The sequence below is a fragment of the Lissotriton vulgaris genome, chromosome 12 (genome assembly GCF_964263255.1).
Source record: "Lissotriton vulgaris chromosome 12, aLisVul1.2, whole genome shotgun sequence".
Taxonomy (NCBI): domain Eukaryota; kingdom Metazoa; phylum Chordata; class Amphibia; order Caudata; family Salamandridae; genus Lissotriton; species Lissotriton vulgaris.
The window spans coordinates 327,104,736-327,123,510 of NC_141700.1; the positions used below are offsets into that span (position 1 = coordinate 327,104,736).

Genomic DNA, 18,775 nt, shown 5'->3' on the forward strand with positions numbered 1-18,775 from the left:
GGGCACCCTTTGCCACTATCCATTGGAAACTTTTAAGCTTGGAAAGCATTCCATTAACACTGATTCGTGCTCTGTTGCTATGATGGCTTGCTAAAGCCCTCCACATGAAAGGTGGCCAAATGATTTGCCTTCAGTGCTGCTTCCATGTAGGACCATGTTCACCCCTCCAGAACTCAGTCCTGGCAACCTTCTTCATAATGAGGTAGCGTATGTTTGTTACAACCCTTTACTGTTTCATTGACCTCTCTTCTCTATATCTTGAGCCACGCCTGTATAGTTCTTTCTCCAGTAGGCACCCACCATTTGCAACTGTGTAAACCAGGGGTTTCCGGTAAATTCCTTCTGTTTGCCAACCGCACCAAACAACTCCAGATTCAAGCCTGTTTTACCATTTAATTTTGACAGGCTTTACCTCTTAGCTGACACAATGCAAAATATTTGGGATTCATCCTTAATTCATCTCTCGTTCAAGCAACCAAGTAGGCCAAGAGGGCTTGCTGCCAACTGTCCCTCTTGTGGGAAGGGAGGCAGTTTCACCCAGAAAACTATGTCAGAACAAATGTGCACATCTTAGTCCTCTCCCATCTGAATGGAGGCAACATCCTTCACAGTGGTCTCCCTGATTCGACTGTAGATCTGCTGAAATGTATTATTCATGCAGCGGCACAGATCATCAAGCACTCATAGAAATTTGACCACATTTCCCTCTTGTTAAAAGACCCATACTGCCTACACATTACAGCTTGGATCAGCTTCAAGACCAACTGTATAACTTATAAACTTCTCAAAAACAAGACGCAAGCCTACATGGCAAATACAGTAGTCACTCCCTGGGCACAATGCCATACCAGGAGCCTGGATATTTCCAGACTGAAGACAAACATTGCAAGAAGGAAAAACCCGAAGGCGAGCCTTGTCCGTTCACGCTCACAGGATTTAGAATACCAATCTTGTTGAAATCACATTAAAGAGTTGTGAAGGCTCTCCACTGAAAGGGTGATCAAGGTAGACAAATGCTTGGCCTCGCCTAAAGGGTTCCCTTCAACCTGCAGCTCTATCCCGAATCACCCACAGCATCTACAAAAAGGGCAGCGCTTCAGGGAGTCTAATCACCAATATTTTGCTAACAACAGTGTTCACTGGATTTGTAAAGGGAGTCCTTTCACCATCCCCACACTCACACCAGGGTTTGCATCCCTGCCTTCCATTGACTGGAAAGCAGGTAATACACTTCCACTGTCTGGGAAGCTGTCCACACCTTCCATCTGGTGCCAATGCAAACCTGAGGCATTTAAATGTATCCCATTCTGCCTTATAATTCATACTCTGAGTCAAGCCTGAGGATGAACTGCAGAAACTTTTTCATTGTGTACATTATTTCCCATGTATTTTCTCAACATAAGCGTTCAGCCAATATTTTTCACTTTCTGCCCTTGAATTGATCAACTGAGATGGCTGGATCGGTGGTCTAGCAGTAGCCTAGAAGCAGAGAAATGGTGTACCTGATTCTAGTACCTATTTAACCCCTTCCAGGCTCATGACGAGCTGGGCTCGTCATGGCGTAGTCTCCTCGCACGCTGATGACGAGCCCAGCTCGTCATGTAACATGGGTTTTTTAAAATCTCAGCATAGGTGCTGAATACCACTAGCGCGCATGTGGTTAAAAATCCCAATATAGCACAATCTTCACAATTAAATAATGTTGTTTCTTTCTACATTCTTGCATCCTCAAACTGCATAGTGTTTCAAAAATATTTTAAAACGGTCCTTTAATAAAAACGTCTGTTTGTTGCCTCTCCTTTTTCTTCTCTTCCAATGTCTCCTTCCATCCTCTGTATGCCTCCTCTCCCTGAGCACAGCCTACTCTGACACATGCACGTTTGACTATTCTCTACTTCCCAAACCTCATTTACGAGATCACAATCTCTTCTCCTTCTGCTGAAAGTCATATCTATGCAACCTAACAAAACCTAATCCCCTCTAAATCCTGTTCAAAACCAACCACTATTCCTTTAGGCCACCATAAAAATTGAAATGACGGCATGGAATGCCCCGGTTACTTACCGGTAATCTTCATTACTCCGAGTATAGTCTTCCTCGCCACATGAGTTACATAGTGAGCTTCAGCTCCACGACAGAACCCTCCAAAGTAAAAAAAGCCTCCCACCCCCTCCCAACATGGCCGACCAGTCACACCTGACATCTATAGGAGGCGGGCCGGCCCCACCAACAGCCTGAACTACCAAGCAAACAATGAAGCCGATAGCCAGACAGGGAGGGGGGGAGGGAACTCATGTGGCGAGGAAGACTATACTCGGAGTAATGAAGATTACCGGTAAGTAACCGGGGCATTACCTCCTCGTTAGTCTTCCTCGCCACATGACTTACATAGTGAGCAAATACCCAAGCCAAAAAGGCTTCATTGACCACCATAAGAACAACACCACACAGTGAAGCAGATAAACCAACAGAAGGTTTATTCAGTACAATTCAAAGGAAACAGGAAATACAGCAAACCTGAATCAAGTCACAAAGAAAAGGCCATCAAGGAGCCACAGCACCCGCACTCAGAACGGCCCCAGCGAAGTCCCCAGGGACAGAACCACCCAAGACAACGCGATAGTGTTCCACGAACATGTGGGGGGACGACCACCTCGCCGCCCGACAAATCTCCTCAGCGGAGACACCCTTGAAGGAGGCCCAGGACACAGATACACTCCTAGTGGAACGACCCTGGACCCCCGCCGGCACCACCGAACCCAGCGAAGCATATGAAAGGATGATAGCCGGTTGAAGCCAGCGACACAAGGTGGGAAGAGAGGGCTTGTGGCCAGAAAGGACGGGACCGAAAGTCACGAACAGGCTATCACACCGGGAAAGGGAAGACATGCGCTCAAGATAAACTAAAACAGCACGCCGGACATCCAGCAAGGACAAGGAAGGATCCGTGTCGGGAGGGAAAGAAGGCAAAGACACCTCCCGAGCCCGGTTCACCAGGGAAGGAACCTTGGGAAGAAAACGGGGTCATGGCGGAGAAGTAACCTGTCCGGCAAAACCCGCAAGAAGGGAGGGGAGCGGAGGAACGAACCCAGCACGCCCAACCGCCCAGCAGACACCACGCCACCAGGAAAACTACCTCAAAGGTAAGAAACCGCATAGCCACCGAGGCCAGGGGTTCAAAGGGAGGACCCTGAAGGGCTTGTAGAACAAGAGGGAGATCCCAAGGGGGAGACAGGCAGAGCGTCCGAGGGCGACGGAGAAAACAACTCCGGAGCAAACGAGCCACCAGGGGACCCAGCCCGTCGAAATCCGGACTGCGGAAGGCCCGCAAGGCCGCCCACTGGGCCCTCAGGGAGGAAGGGGCCCAGCCCAAGGAAAACCCCTCCGCAAGGAAAACCAAGACCCTCAAGGGATCCACGGAGGCGGGGTCAGCACCCTGCAGACCGCACCAACGCGAGAAAGAAGCCCAGAGCCGGGCATAGGAAGACAAGGTGGAAGACCTGCGGGAGCCTTGCAGCAAATCCACAACCCCAGAAGAACAACCCCGAGCAAGCAGCGTCACCCGCTCAAGAGCCAGGCCTGCAGATGGAGCCGGCGCAACACCGACTCCGGGAGCGGGGGGCCCTTCAACGGAAAGGGTAGACCCGGGATCGGCTAGTAGGCCTGAACCGCCAGCTCGCAAAGGAGAGGGTACCAGGGGCGGTGGACCCAGCCGGGAACCACCAGAAGCACCCTGGCTCTGTCCAAGCGAATCTTGCAGAGGACCCGGGGAATCAGAGGGAACGGGGGAAATGCGTACAGCAGACAGGATGGCCAAGCGAATGACAGAGCATCCACCCACCATACCCCCGGAACCGGGAGGAGAGAGCAGAACCCGGGTAGGAGGGCCGAGTCCCCGTCCGCGAACAGAGCCACCAGTGGTAGACCGAAGTGAGACACCAGGCGTTGAAACACCACCGGAGTCAGGGAGAGACAAGGCAACGAAGAAAAGAACCGACTCAGTCGATCCGCCTCCATATAGTCGGATCCCGGGAGACAGACAGCCCGAAGAGACAGGACCGACGACTCCGCCCAAGATAACAACTCTCAAGTCAGCAACCAAAGGGAGCGAACCCCGCACCCCCCCTGATGGTTGACAAAGCTCCTCACAACCTGGTAGTCTGTCCAGACCAAGACAAGGCGACCCCGTAGAGAAGGAGCAAAAGACGGCAGGCCAGGAGGACCGCCACAACTCCCGACAGATCGAGGAGCAGAGTGACGGCAGGCGAACCCAACAACCCGGAATCGACCCAGCGCCCAAGGTCGCCCCCCCAGCCGAGGAGACCGGCAACGGACGTGACCACCCTGGACGGGGAAACCAAGGAGGAAAGACCCCCGGGGAGGCGAGACCCCATGTAGGTATTAACCAGGCCCGACCCTGCACAACTCCAGAGAGCAGACGAGAACAGGTGCTAACAGGGAGGGATGGCCGTAGGCCTCACCAACCAGCCAACCCAACACCGAACGAAGCAGAGGGGAGGACCGGGCCCAGGCACACGACCCCCGAAGGAGGACAGGCCCGAGACGGGCACAGAAGGGACTACCGTACATAGAGCAGGGAGCCGAGGGAGGGGATTACCGTCTGACGTGAAGCCTCATCCATGAAAAAGAAGAGGCCGAGACGTATCACACGACCGGACAAGGAAAACCAAGACCCTCTCCCGGCGAAGAAGACCCACCAGGCAGGCCAGGAGCACAGCCCACACCCACGGGCCAGAAGGCAAGCCCAACGGAAGCACCCGTAACTGAGAGTGGAAACCACCAATCGCAGTACCGGAAAAAACCATCCGGCCACTAAGACCAACCCATGGGACACGGAAGGAAGGAGACCTGAAAAAGCAGCAATGCCGCCGAGAGCCAAACCGAACACAAAAGCGCGGAATGGCGGGATACAAACACACAAAACCAAAAACTGGCCGAAAATATCCCAGAAAACCTTCCAGAGCAGACAAAGGAAGGAGTAGATGTCCGAACCCCCCGAGAAGGCGGGACCCCGAGGAAGGCCCGCATGACAAGCAAGACCGAACTCCGGCCAGCAAGTCCGAAAAGCCCAAGACTCGAGACAGACTCGTCTCATGCCGGGACGAAACGGCGGAGACAGCCCCCCACAGGGAACCCCCCGGAGGGAGACGGCCGAAAGCCAGGATCTAGTGGCGGAAAGGGAGCGGCAGCACCAGGACGAGACCGGGAATAGCCGAAGACCGGGGAGCCCCGGCCGCGACCCAACCCTCGAAAGGGCGAGACGCCCTCACCCACAGGTGGACGAGGAGACACAAGGTTGGCCGAGCCCAGGGAAGCGGGCCCCAAACGAAAGGACAGGAGACAGCCAAATTTGGCCTCCCGCAGAAAACTCTGAATCCACCAGAGCAAAGCACCCCAGGCCACCACCGTCGACTTGGTCGCAGCCAGACCAGACGCCTGAGCCAGCATCGCGGCACCACAGCGGCCGTAGCCGCATCCAGAGTGGCAAAGGCGACGCCCCGATCCAGGTGCACCCCCCGGGCCCGGAAGCCAATCATGAACGCACTACGTGAAGACAGACACCCCACCAGAGAGTCCACCCTCGCTGCCAGAGGAAAAACACGAACCATACCCCCTCAACGCCCATCACGACGGACGCAAGCAGAGGAAGGGAGTCCGGAGACATGCGTAGAAAACGCACCAAGAGAACCCTGGGAACAACCACCGCCGCCGGAGGAGGGAAATGCAAGCCAACCTAGACAAGCGAGAAACCCACTATCCACCCCCCCACCACCTCCGACGGAGCGGGCCATCGAGAGGGAGGCGAGGCGAGGAGGGGGCAGGGCAACCCGCCGCGCAAGGACATCCAATAGGGACAGCGCAGTAAAAGGGAGACCCTGCAGACGGCGACAGAAGAGGGACCAGAACCCACGCCACCATGAGGAGACCAGAAGGCTCAGCATCACAGAAGATCAAACTCACTTGAGTCAGGCGCCATAGAACACTCGGCCATCCTGACGGCTCAGGGTGTGCCTAGTTCCGACTACACAGCACACATCCCCACCGGAGGAAACACGGGCCCCCAGGACGCTGGAAAGGTAATTCAGAAGTGGGATCTGAACCCACGCCTTTCCGCGCACTAACTGATTGTGCCCCTGGAGCGCACATCAAAACAGTGACTGCAGTGAAAAGGTACCTGAAACCAAACAGCTGCGCCAGCAGGGGAACCGAGCCGTGCATGGCCGACGAAGGCATTCACAGGCCGCACCTGGCGGAAACAAAACCCCGCCCACAAGAGGCGGGAGGCGTCCGGAGCCAACCCCAGCGCGGCAACCAGCCGCGGGCCGTAGGAAAGCCAAAAATCCCGATTGTAGGCGGCAGCGACCAGCGCCGCGTTACCGAGACCCAGGCCGGCAGGAGGGGAGCACCCGGACCCGGTCAGCAGAGCCCCTGAGGACCCGCAGACAAACGAGGTAGGACCGAGCCCGCCCCCGCTGCCCCCAGACAGGGACGCGCCGCATTAATGAAAAAGCAAAGGCACCCCAGCAAGAGCCGACTTTACTCCGAGGCTCACAACCTCGGCAAGGTAGAAGCGTCGCGCACCACTGAATGCGCCCCCGGAGCGCACATCAAAACCGAACTTGAAGTGAAATCGATAACGGACCCCGAGCACCCGCATCCAAACCGCTGCTCCATGCGAGGCACGAGTGCAGGCAAACCAATACAGAGAACCGGGACACCCGGAGACGCCTGTACTTCAAGTGAAAACCGGGATAGAACCCAGGGCCACACACATGCGAAGCCTGCGCACACCGAGCTAATGCCATAGTGCAAAGGAAATGCGCCAGTACCAACGCGGCAGGCAGGGGCGTGCTGAGCCCGACAGCGCGAGTACCCAGGACCCACGCATAGGCGTTTGAAAGCAACCGGAGCCCCAGCATACACACAGGAGAACCCCCAGCGCCGGACCCGAAGCCCACATACGGGCAAGGGCCCTTCAGTAACGACCGGGGGAGACACAGGAATGCACAAACACCCCACATCCCAGGCCGCCCCCCCCCCCCTGGAAACCCCTGGCACGCTATAGCAGCACCTAACCGGCCCCACAGGACCGGGGGAAGGAAGAGGAAGGGGGATTTAAGTTCCAGGTACCAGGGACCGCTAAAGCAGGATCCTCAACCCCAAAACCCATGGGCCAGCTTACGCCGGCCCATCTTACCTGTACAGCGCCTCTGGAGAGAATTGCGCAGAACAAAAAAAAAAAGGCTGTTGGTAGGGCCGGCCCGCCTCTTATAGAGGTCAGGTGTGACTGGTCGGCCATGTTGGGAGGGGGTGGGAGGCTTTTTTTACTTTGGAGGGTTCTGTCGTGGAGCTGAAGCTCACTATGTAACTCATGTGGCGAGGAAGACTAACGAGGAGGTAATGGTTTGCTGTGAGTGCACAAGACTAATCCCAGTAACCAACAGTAACCAATAACACGGAACTAACCATTAACCTTGGGTTACCGAGCAGCGTTCTGCCTGGCATAAAGCACTTTGGCGCTTTGTCAAGGGTATTAAGCACTACATGAATGCAATTACAATACAATACAATTTATTGGCGCGGGCGTGTAACACCCCAAACACCCCCTTGATGCTACGCCCCTGGTTATCCTCTGGTTACTGCTTCTATATTGTGCAATCAGTTCATAGATTCTGAACCCTGCCATGCTCTAATGGTGTTTTATTTATTCAAGCATCAGATTATTTTAATCTATTTGCTTACACAGAATCTTTATATCTAAACTAAAGATCCAAGAGATTTTGCATATGAGCAGCATTTGTGCTACATGAAAGACCATGGACCATGCGCTAACATCACATATATACTGGCTTAACAGGTTGCACGTGAGATTTGCATTAGATAACATAAACACAGCTCAGAGACTGATATTGGGCATAGCAGTGGCCACACGCTTGGGGATTGGTGGGCTGTTGCAAGCAATGCCCGACACCCATTGCGTCAGTTGCATCAGTCTGTCTCTAAGGGGATGGAAGGGCATGGATGCTAAACAGCATTGAACACCAATTATAATGTTGAAATTGAAGTCTAAAAAGGGAAGGAGAGGGTCAAACAGTTGCTAGACCTCTTCCATCAATTCAAATTAACCTGCAAGCTCAGCGGATTCACTTTGCTGAGCTCTTGATTCGGGCAGTTATTGAGCGGCTTCCTCACAGTTTACTGTTTTTATGGCACAACACTCTTGCCATACATCAATGTGCATTGTACACACAAAGGGAAAGGGTAAAATAAAAAAAGAAGGCTTATGCAATGCAATAGCAAATGAAGAAAAAAAAACATTTCTCTTTCTTTTTGGCTGAAAACTTTTAGAATCCTAGAAATATCAGGAGTAAAGTCTCAGGAATTTAGAATTAACTTATTTTGTTATTTTCAGGATGCAATATTTTGTAGATGTGGGCAACTAATTATTAATTTCTTTTTTCTTTTCTTTTTTTTAATTTCAAATAGAGTATGGTAAATATTGTAACCGATAGTCAATTTCCCACTCAAGAAAGTGACATTTATTTAGTTTGTGTGTATATTTTATTGATTTTATGGTATATTTTGTGGTAGGATTTCTGAAATAAATAGTTTGATTGAACTTGAAAGTATACCTCAAATGTACAGTGTTAGCTTTCAGAACTGTCAAAGGGTTCACGGGGCAACTTACGTTGAATCTGAGTTCCTGACTGGCACCCTGTAGGAGAAGCGGGTCCTCGTCGGATGACTGATCGCTGTTATCCTGATGGGTGTTCCTGTTCATCGCTCGTCGAAAGATGGATGTCATATCTGTTCAGCAGAAACCAAATGGCCCTGTGAACCGAGGGAACTCAGCATCTAGGTGAAATTCGCCAGTGTCCGACAACACGAAAGTGGAAACAGGTAATTCCTCAGGTCAGCTTTTCTGGTGGTAGAAAATGTCGGCAGGTCTGTCTGTATCTGAAGCTGGGCGCAACGCTGTTCTCCACGTTGCTGTGCATGGAGGCCACAGAGACAACCGCAGCTGCTAATATCTAGGTCCCCGTACAATCTGCGAGTGTTCACGTACATTTTTGTGACCCCTCAACTGAGGTGGCTTTTAGTCCCCATTGCTGAAGCACAAAAGCCGGTTCAATGAATTCAGCTGCGTCACGCTTCCCTTTGAACAGCTCGGCCGTGAAGCTTCTCTGAGCAGAAAGCCGTGAAAACACGGGAACCCGTTCACCTTCAATGTATGCTTTTGCCGTTTTTTTTCTTCGGCATGCACTTACTTTTCAATAAATACACGTTTTACTGTCTGGATCAGGTTGGACTCTTCCAGCGGCTGAAAACGTTATTTTATGATAATGAATTATGAGCTTACTGCCTTGCTCACTGTAAAAAGCTCCCAGCTCTATTCATTTATTGAAAGAAAGCACGACTTTAACATCACATGCAGTTCAAACAAAGCTTGCATGACCATCGCAACTACACACATCACAGGGGCTTATTTACAAGCCCATTGTGTGGCCGGTGCGTCAACTTTTTTTGAGGCGCTGGCGGTGCAGTGTGCCTGCCCATATTTACAAGGCTATGTAGTCACCCTGCTGACTTTATATGGCCTTACACATTTGGGACCTTTTCAAGCATTACTCGGCATGAAAGGGAGGGGTGTTCCCTTGGTGTTCCCACGCAACATCCATGGAACCTGACGCATTCCCAGATTTACAAAGTGTCATAATCCTGGGAATGCATCCGAATCCTACGCCTCCCCAGGGAGGTGTGGAAGTGGCGCAACAAAGGAGAAATTCTTTAACCTCTTGTTTGCTGATGACGGAACCGCTCCGTCATCAGCTGCGGTGGAGCTGTGCTGATGACGGAGCGGTTCCGTCATGGCCCGCTCGCTGCTCATGCGCGGCGCGAATTCCGCGCCTGCGCTGAGCGTTCTATTGAGCGGGGCGGGCCATGATGGAACCGCTCCGTCATAAGCACAGCGCCACCGACGCTGGTGACGGAGCGGTTCCGTCACCAGCATGCGGCCGCCGCGCGGCCGCCCCGCCCCCTTAGCACTGCGGCGGAATAGCCGCCGCAGTGAAGGGGTTAATTTCTCCTAAGCTGTCTCTTCCTGCACAACAACAATTATCCCTGCAACAAAGGTGTCTTTGCACTTTGGCGTAAGGGTGTTCTTCTTGGCAGACGGATGCTGTTTGTGCGCCAGCACAGGCGAGAGGGACAGCAAGGCTCCGTATATTGTAGATGCAACGCATTCCTGCCCTTTTATTTTGACACACGGCAGCGCAGCAGGAAGGCTTGCTGCGCTGCCTTGCTTCAAAATATAGTAAATGAGGCCCACAGACCCTCTCTCTCTCTCTCATACGTTCACAAATGGTACTAAACAACCAAACCACTGTTGGCAGCTTCACCAAAAGGCCACTATGTAATATTATCATAATACCCCAAAGATGGTCCTTAGATTCACGCTAAGAAATCCTTAGCTCAGTCCTGGTAGAGTGGCAAGAGCAGTCCGGCTTTACTAGAGGAACATGTGTTAAGCATTTCAGAGTACCAACATGAACATTAAGTAATCTACACAACTTGAGAGAAATTGACAGCAATTTATAAAATTAGAGTGTATTTTTATCTTAATTTAGACACCAAAATGAATGGAATAACATACATGTAACTGCAGTTATCGATTGTTGAAGCAATATTAAATCTGTGCAGTAAAATACACAGACAAAATACCATTGTGGCCAAAGGCAAAAACCATTAGTGATAATCGGTCATTTGCAGGTCGAGTTACGTGGAACCCTTATAGGCTTAAGGTAATGCGGATTCCAGGACCACGCCACAACAGTTAGATCAATTATACCTAGCCTGGGGAGTCCCGGTGCAGAATTGTTCTGGCTATCCGTGGTGCTGAACGGGAGCTGAGGGTGGTGCTGTTTTTACCGCATACATGGTGTTGGAAGAAACAAAATACAAATATACAACAGGCACACAGCTGTTGATGTCGTATGATGGTTGCAATGTGTTCTCTGTAGATGCATGGTCGAGTTTGGGGGTCTGTTAACGGATTGATGACCAACAAGCCTCGGCAACGGTAAGCACAACAAAAAGCTTCTGGAACTTCACTGGATCCAGGGGAGTAACGTAGTGGCCTGAAACTTCGGTGCAGGTAAGACCACAACTCCCACAATGCACTGGATCACCTGGACCACTTGGATTTGGGCAACTCCACAGATTGGCCCAATAGCCAGATAATCTTTTTGATCTGGAATCTTTGGATCCGGCAAGTGTTTTTTTCCGCAGTTTGTAGGGGAATTGTGCCATTAGTCTAGGGGAGACTGAGGGTGCTTCTGACTCCCACAAGGAGTCTGTTGCCTTAGGGACAAAGTATCCCTCTTTTGTTTTGTGCTGTGGGAAAAGTCCTGTTGTCTGCAACATGGGTCTCTTTTTGGTCCTTCTTTGAAGTAACTTGTTCCTATCTGAGGTTCTGTTGTAAGGGGGTCCCTTAAATCCTAGATTTAGGGGAGAGGGGTGTAGGAGTAAGTAGCCAAAGGGCAGCTAGCCCCTGCAGCTAGTTCACCCGAGGTGGCCACAACCGCGACTGTGGGTCTCCTTTTCTACCCAGAACCCACTATTTCTGTTCTCCTGAAAGTGGCACAATTCCATTTTTGGTGTACAGATCAGGCTGCTCATCCTGAGGGTGTAGCCAGCCTTCCTGGAGGTGTACACCTCATGCATACTTAATTTCCCACCTTGCTCAGATGCAAGCAGCCCAATCTCTGAGAGGACATTGCCTAGCATTCAGTCTAGGAGGAGGTCAGGAATGACTACCACCTTATGCCGGCTAAGCATACCCTCCTGTCCCCAGGGCCGATCGCTCCTGGCACCACGCGGCTCACTCTGAGTGCGCCTGGTGTCCCTCGCTGCCACTGCGAGTTCGCCGCTGCCCCTGAGGTGTTTCTTTTCTGCTTCTTGCATTGTTTTTCACTCCTGATTTCTCACTGTATTACTGTGCTGTTGTCACTCTGTACTTGTGCCCTGCTGCCACACCACCCCTGGCATATGCTGTTACTTCCGCCGCCCTTAGGACCATTTTTTCCCGCTCGTTTCCCCCCGCTCCCTGCGGCTGCTCCCCTGCGGCCCGCCCCTTTTTGCCTTCTGTACCCCTCCCATTCGCCACCCCGATCCCGCCTCCCAGCTGCTCCTCCCTCCCACTTCACCACTTATGGCGGAGCCCACGAGTACGCGCAGCGTGCACGTGCAGCGGGCGCGCCAATTGCATGCTCAAGGCGTGCTAAAGGCAAGCCTGTCTACGCCCGTCCGCGCCTGGACCGTGCCCAGCGCCAGGACCCCTGGTCCTCACCGATGCCAGCGCACCCGACGGACTTACGACGCCGCCACCCTCCATGCACTCAAAGCCTGCCGGAACCCCGCCTTCTACCGAGCCACCCCAAAACGCACCCACGGACCCTTCACCTGCCAAGCCTGCAAATTCACCTGCCTCCGAACCTGCACCGCACCCGCCAAGTCGAGCACTAGCAACAACCACCTCAAGTGCATCTTGCTCAACACCCGCTCCGTCCACAGGCACGCCATCGAACTCTGGAACCTCCTCGACACAACATCACCAGACGTTGCCTTCCTCACAGAAACCTGGATGATCACATGGCCATCCCGGATGGCTACCAGATCACCCGGAGGGACCGCATCAACCAAACCGGAGGAGACATCGCCATCGTCCACAGAAACACCATCCGCATCACGACCAGCTCCGACGATACCCTCAACGGCGCTGAGCACCTTCACTTCAAGATACACACGACCCCAAGACCACCCTCAGAGGCACATTCATCTACAGACCCCCGGGACCACGCAAACAATTCAGCAAAGCCATGGCAGACTTTGTCAGCCCACACGCCTTCACCACCTCAGACTACATCCTCCTAGCGGACCTCAACTTCCACCTACAGAACAACAAGGACTGCAACACCACCGCCCTGCTGGACAACCTCACCAACCTCAGACTCAAGCATCTGGTAAACACCCCCACCCACTATGCCGGCCACACGCTCGACCCCGTCTTCTCCTCCAGCAAACACATCTCCTTCAGCCACTCCACCGGACTACATTGGACAGATCACAGCTGCGTCCACTTCAACTTCAGGAGAAAGACGACCCACCACCACCCACAACAGGCTCCCCGTAGAAGCTGGAGCAAGATCACCGCCGACCAGCTCACCACCGCCCTCAGCCAGTACCCCCCCACCAACACGATGGACCCCAACGAAGCAGCCCGCAACCTCACACAGTGGCTCACCAACTGCACCGATGACCTCGCACCACTGAAGAATCCTCCCTGCAGACCCAGCAGCAGGAAAGCCTTGTGGTTCAACAACGACCTCAAAAACTCCAAGAAAAACTGCTGCACCCACGAGAAAGCCTGGCACCACGACCAGACAACAGAAAACATGACAGCCCACAAAAAAGCCACCCGCAAACACCACCAGCTGATCCGCACCACCAAGAGGACAACATTCAAAGAACGACTGGACAACAACACCCACAACAGCAAGGAACTCTTCAGCATCGTTAAAGAGCTCTCCAACCCCAGCGCCTGCAACAACAACATCACACCCTCGCAAGAGCTCTGCGACTCACTTGCCTCGTTCTTTCACCGCAAGATCGCCGACATACACAACAGCTTCAGCGCGCAGACCACGCACCCAACCACTGAACCAGCGCCCCCCACCACCACCCTCCGCACCTGGACCCCTGTCAGCACCGAAGACACCACCTCCCTGATGAACACCATCCACTCCGGCTCCCCAACCGACCCCTGCCCACACCACATCTTCAACAAAGCCGATTCCATCATCGCACCTCAACTCCGGAACATCATCAACTACTCCTTCGCATCCGCCACCTTCCCGGAGAGCTGGAAACATGCTGAGCTGAGCGCCCTCCTGAAGAAACCCACCACGTACCCCACGGATCTCAAGAACTTCCGCCCCATCTCGCTCCTCCCTTTTCCTGCCAAAGTCATCAAGAAGAAAACTCTCCGCCTTCTTCGAGACCAACGGATCCCTCGACCCCTCACAGTCTGGCTTCCGAGCAAACCACAGCACCGAGACCGCCCTCCTCGCAGCTACTGATGACATCAGGTCCCTGCTCGACAACGGGGAAACAGCTGCCCTCAGCCTCTTAGACCTCTCAGCAGCCTTCGACACCGTATGCCACCGCACCCTGATACAGTGCCTTAGCAACACCGGAATCCAAGGAGCGGCCCAGGAGTGGATCATCTGGTTTCTCGCCGGAAGAACCCAGAGAGTCTGCCTCCCCCAGTTCCGATCCGCGGCCACCAAAGTCCACAAGGATCCTTACTCAGCCTCACCCTCTTCAATGTCTACATGAGCCCTCTCGCAGCCATCGCACTCCAACTCAACCTTAACATCATCTCCTACGCCGACGACACCCAGCTGATCCTCTCCCTCACCAACGACCCCGCCACCGCCAGAGGCTGCCTCCAGGAAGGAATGAAAGACGTTGCGGAATGGATGAAGCTCAGCCGTCTTAAACTGAACTCAGACAAAACGGAAGTCCTCATCCTGAGGCCATCCCCTTCCGCCTGGGACGACTCCTGGTGGCCCCCTGCCCTGGCACCGCACCCAAGCCAATGGACCATACACGCAACCTGGGCTTCATCCTGGACTCCTCCCTCACGATGACCAAGCAAGTCAACGCCGTCTCATCCTCCTGCTTCAACACCCTGCGCATGCTCCGAAAGATCTTCCGATGGATCCCCACCGAAACCAGGAAACAGGTCACCCAGGCCCTCGTCACCAGCCGTCTGGACTACGGGAACACCCTCTATGCTGGAAGCGCAGCCAAACTCCAGCGCATACAGAATGCTTCTGCACGACTCATCCTGGACATCCCTCGCCACAGCCACAGCCACAGCCACAGCCACATTTCCACCCATCTGAAAGACCTGCACCGGCTCCCCGTCAGCAAGAGGATCACGTTCAGACTCCTCACCCACGCACACAAGTCTCTCCACGACATGGGCCCAAATGACCTCAACAGCCGCCTCACATTCTACACACCCACCCGCCAGCTCTGATCCGCTAGCCTCGCCCTCGCTTCCGTCCCACGAATCCGCAGATCCACCGCCGGAGGAAGATCCTTCTCCTACCTGGCGGTCAAGACATGGAACTCCCTCCCCGCTCACCTACGGCTGACCCTGGACCATCTCTCCTTCAGGAAACTTCTCAAGACCTGGCTGTTCGAGCCGTAGCGACTCCCCCCCCCAGCGCCTTGAAACCCCTGCGGGTGAGTAGCGCGCTTTACAAATTGTTTAATTTGTTTAATTTGAATTCCTTTTCTAGTTGCACTATGGCTACAGGTTTAACAGTGACCTCTCCAGGGACTCTCCTTACACTTAATGTCTCTCCTGGCACATACTGACACCATTCTGACAATGTAATAAAACTTTGCATCACACTGTTCTCAGTGTGCAATGAAGAAGCACATCACTCATCTGTGGTGAGTGCAGTTTTTTTTAATATTTTGACATTGAAACCATCTAGTGTAATTGAACAGTATGATCTGGGGTGTAAGTAGTATGTTTGATTGCGGATGAGAGTTTTACTGTAAACCACCATATCCAATTTATGAATTGACAGAAAAATGGGGATGTGGCATTTTATGCAGGGGCAATTTGAATTGTGACATGAGTCTATTTCTAATTATTAATAGAAGGTTAGATTGTGTTATGGGAAAACATAACTAAGAATGTACTCTTAAACCTGTTCCATATTTCTCTCTTTCTAGATTTATCATGATCAACTTCTAGTTTCTCTAAAAGGGAGGTTTTTAACCCTTAAAACTTTCTTGTCCTGAGGAAGGTTGGGCTTTGTGTCCCAAAACCACCGAAACGCGTTGACGCTGTGTTTTTATTACCGAATCCATTCACAAGAAAGGATGCTTTTAAAATATCAATTGACAGCAACAAAGTTATGGTTTCTACTTAATTAGTTGGATCAGACTCTGTGACAGCATATTTTTCTGCTGTACAAATAGGGCCTCCCTATTACATTTTTTATTATTTTCCTACTAAGAACTATTTTTCTATTGTTGAATTATCTTGCAAAGGTTTGATTTTAATGATTTTTTCACCATTGCATGTATATATGACACAACAGGAATGAATTTTGAGTAGGTTTCTTATGTATCTCAGGTTTAATGTATATAATAGGAAATGTTTTTAAATTTGTATTAGAATTTCTGTTATGATACAATTGTCAGACTAGTCAAGTCTTTAAATGAACTGTGTTGTACCTTGACTAGGCACCGTGTTTTTATAAACATTAGATCTTTTTAAATAAAAAAAATCTGTCATTGCATTCTTGGGCTTGGTGGTGTTTCCATTGAGGGTCTTTAATATATGCGTATCCCCTGCATTTCGTGGTATTATGTATGCAACTGAGGTGCAGTGTGTGTGAGTCAGTGCAAACCTTCTTCACTAAGGGATTGACATTTCTTATCACATACTGACACCAACCAGTTGATTGCTATGGTGTGACTGGCACATGTGCCTTTCAGGCTGGTGGTAGGGAACCTATTCACCTGAATGGAGTGGAAGTGTCTACTACCACCCAGGGATCACTAGCTTACCACCTGAACTCTTCTCCCCGTTGAATGCTAAGAGAACCTCCTCATCTGAGGTGTCCTCCTCTAGGGCTACACAGGACAGCCCAGTGCTAATCACCTTTTTGGAACAGGCTGGGTTGCTTTGTAGTGACCTGACTGCTGGCAGTCAAACCACCTCCTGTTCTCCAAGAGTTTTTAAAGCCCTGTGTCCTCCTGACTCTGCTTTCCAGAATTGGGTGGGTTTTACTCTCCTCCTTTTGAGGGTTCTGGGGTTCTGAGTACGTCTATTTGGTAGGTTTACCATCTCCCTCATTTGCTTTTTTTACGGACATAGCCCGCCCTTTCTGGAGTCAACCCCTGGGCTTTCTTGGGTATTCCTGCCCTTTCCCACTCACCAGCCATCTTGCCTAGCTCTCTGGGACTAGAAAGGTCTGAAGCTGCCAGATGCTGGTGTAGCTTGTCTGAGGTACAGTTTGTCAAAATGTGTGCCTTCATAATCAAATTATAAAGCCCATCATATGTGTCCAACTCATTGCCTTTTATGAAGACATCCAGTGCTTTGAGTGAACAGTCCACAAAGAACACCCACGTCTGGCCTTTATGGGTGTCCAAACCCGGTGCCTGGGGCTTTGTGAAGGAAGACTGATTACTCTGTTGTTGCCGGCCCACCTGCCTGATTGTCAATGCGTGAACGTTGAGAATGCCACTCAACGCTACGCTGTAGGGATGCAATTCGTGACAAGCCAGCGCTGGAGCTGCACCGCCCACACGGAGCCGCCTGAGCCGAGTCGTGGGACGCGAGTAGAGAGACGCGCCACATACTGGCTTTTTGGCCGTTTTGTATGAGCTTCCGATCTTGGCAGACCCAGGAAAATACTGGGTCCTGCCGGAATTTACAGGATTTGCAGTCAAGGATACTGCGAGTGAAAAGTACCCCACAGCTGAACCCCAAAATGTGCCCAGACTACCTGGAGGGAAGCAGTTTGCAGGAGAAGGCTGAAGCAAGCGGAAAGAGCCCCCCAGGTGAGGGAAAGGTGGGGAAGGTTGAGTGGCAATTGACCCAGACACACCCAGAAGATTAAAGCCTGGGGTGGAATCACAGGAAAGATTGGTGTGCCACTCCCCAGCGGAAGGAAAGAGGCAAAGGGGAAGCTACCAGGTCATTGTGCGGTGTCTAACAAGAGAACTTTAAACACGAATTGACAGGCATGGCGGGATAAAGGCACAACAGAGGTAAGTGTACCCCATTGCCCTTCTAGGTACCCACTAATTGTTAACAATGGTTGATTAGGGGGCAAGTGTAGGGGGAAAAAGCAAGGATAGCGCAAGGAAGCGCTTTAAAAGTATAACGTACAATAATATTGGCGTTTATAAGTGTTCAACAAAAAGGAACAGACCTGAAACAAGGGATGATGGTACCTAAGAGGAAGCAAAAAACCTGCAAGGAACCTTTGGAGGAAAGCCTTGGGAGGAGAGAGCTTCCCGGGGAAGTCAGGATCTTAGAAGAGAGCCAGGAGACCCATGCAAGCCCTGGAGAAAAAAGTAAAGGGGCACCTCAAAAGAGAAAAAATAAAAAAGCCATCAAAAAGACTCTGCAAGAATCTAATGGCAGTACTTCAGCAACTAAATCCATACAGTACTTTTTAGGGAAATATTACAAAAGATTAGATCTAACTAGGAAGTCCTTGGAAATTGAAGAAGAGCGCCAGAATGGGAATGGCATGTGAGAATCTCCTGAGGAATTATTGGAGGCATCATTCTTAATAAACCACTCCCTTCTGAGCCAAAATGAGCAAATATTAGCCCTGCGTCTGTCATCATCCCCCAAACTATTTTCAATGCAAGCACACAAACTAGAGAATACAGGCCTAATGGAAAATATCAATCAAGGGCCAAGATTGGGGTGACTCAACAAATCTATCGGTACAACAATCAAATGGGATAAGAATTCAAACCCAGCAGGAAACATTGAGAATTGGGAGAACGGACGTCCCTGAGAAAAATAGTGTACAAGACTTAGACATTTCAGCGACTTCTTCCTCTTCAATGATGGACTTATTGTTGATGCTGCAGAAAACCCTGCAGGGTATACTAGAAGTTACAGTGTTAAACAATGGGG

The 18,775-nt window shown here is 51.5% G+C and overlaps 1 protein-coding gene across 1 annotated transcript in view; it reads right to left on the bottom strand.

Moving 5' to 3' along the window:
- The window catches only part of LOC147674031 (ninjurin-1-like), a 282,026-nt gene extending 272,974 nt beyond the window's left edge, over nucleotides 1-9,052 (bottom strand). The window contains exon 1 of the mRNA XM_086946447.1: nucleotides 8,711-9,052. Coding sequence (XP_086802573.1) covers nucleotides 8,711-8,827 — 117 coding nt within the window. The 5' untranslated portion in view covers nucleotides 8,828-9,052. The remainder of the gene's footprint in view (nucleotides 1-8,710) is intronic.
- Between the last annotated feature and the right edge of the window lie 9,723 nt (nucleotides 9,053-18,775).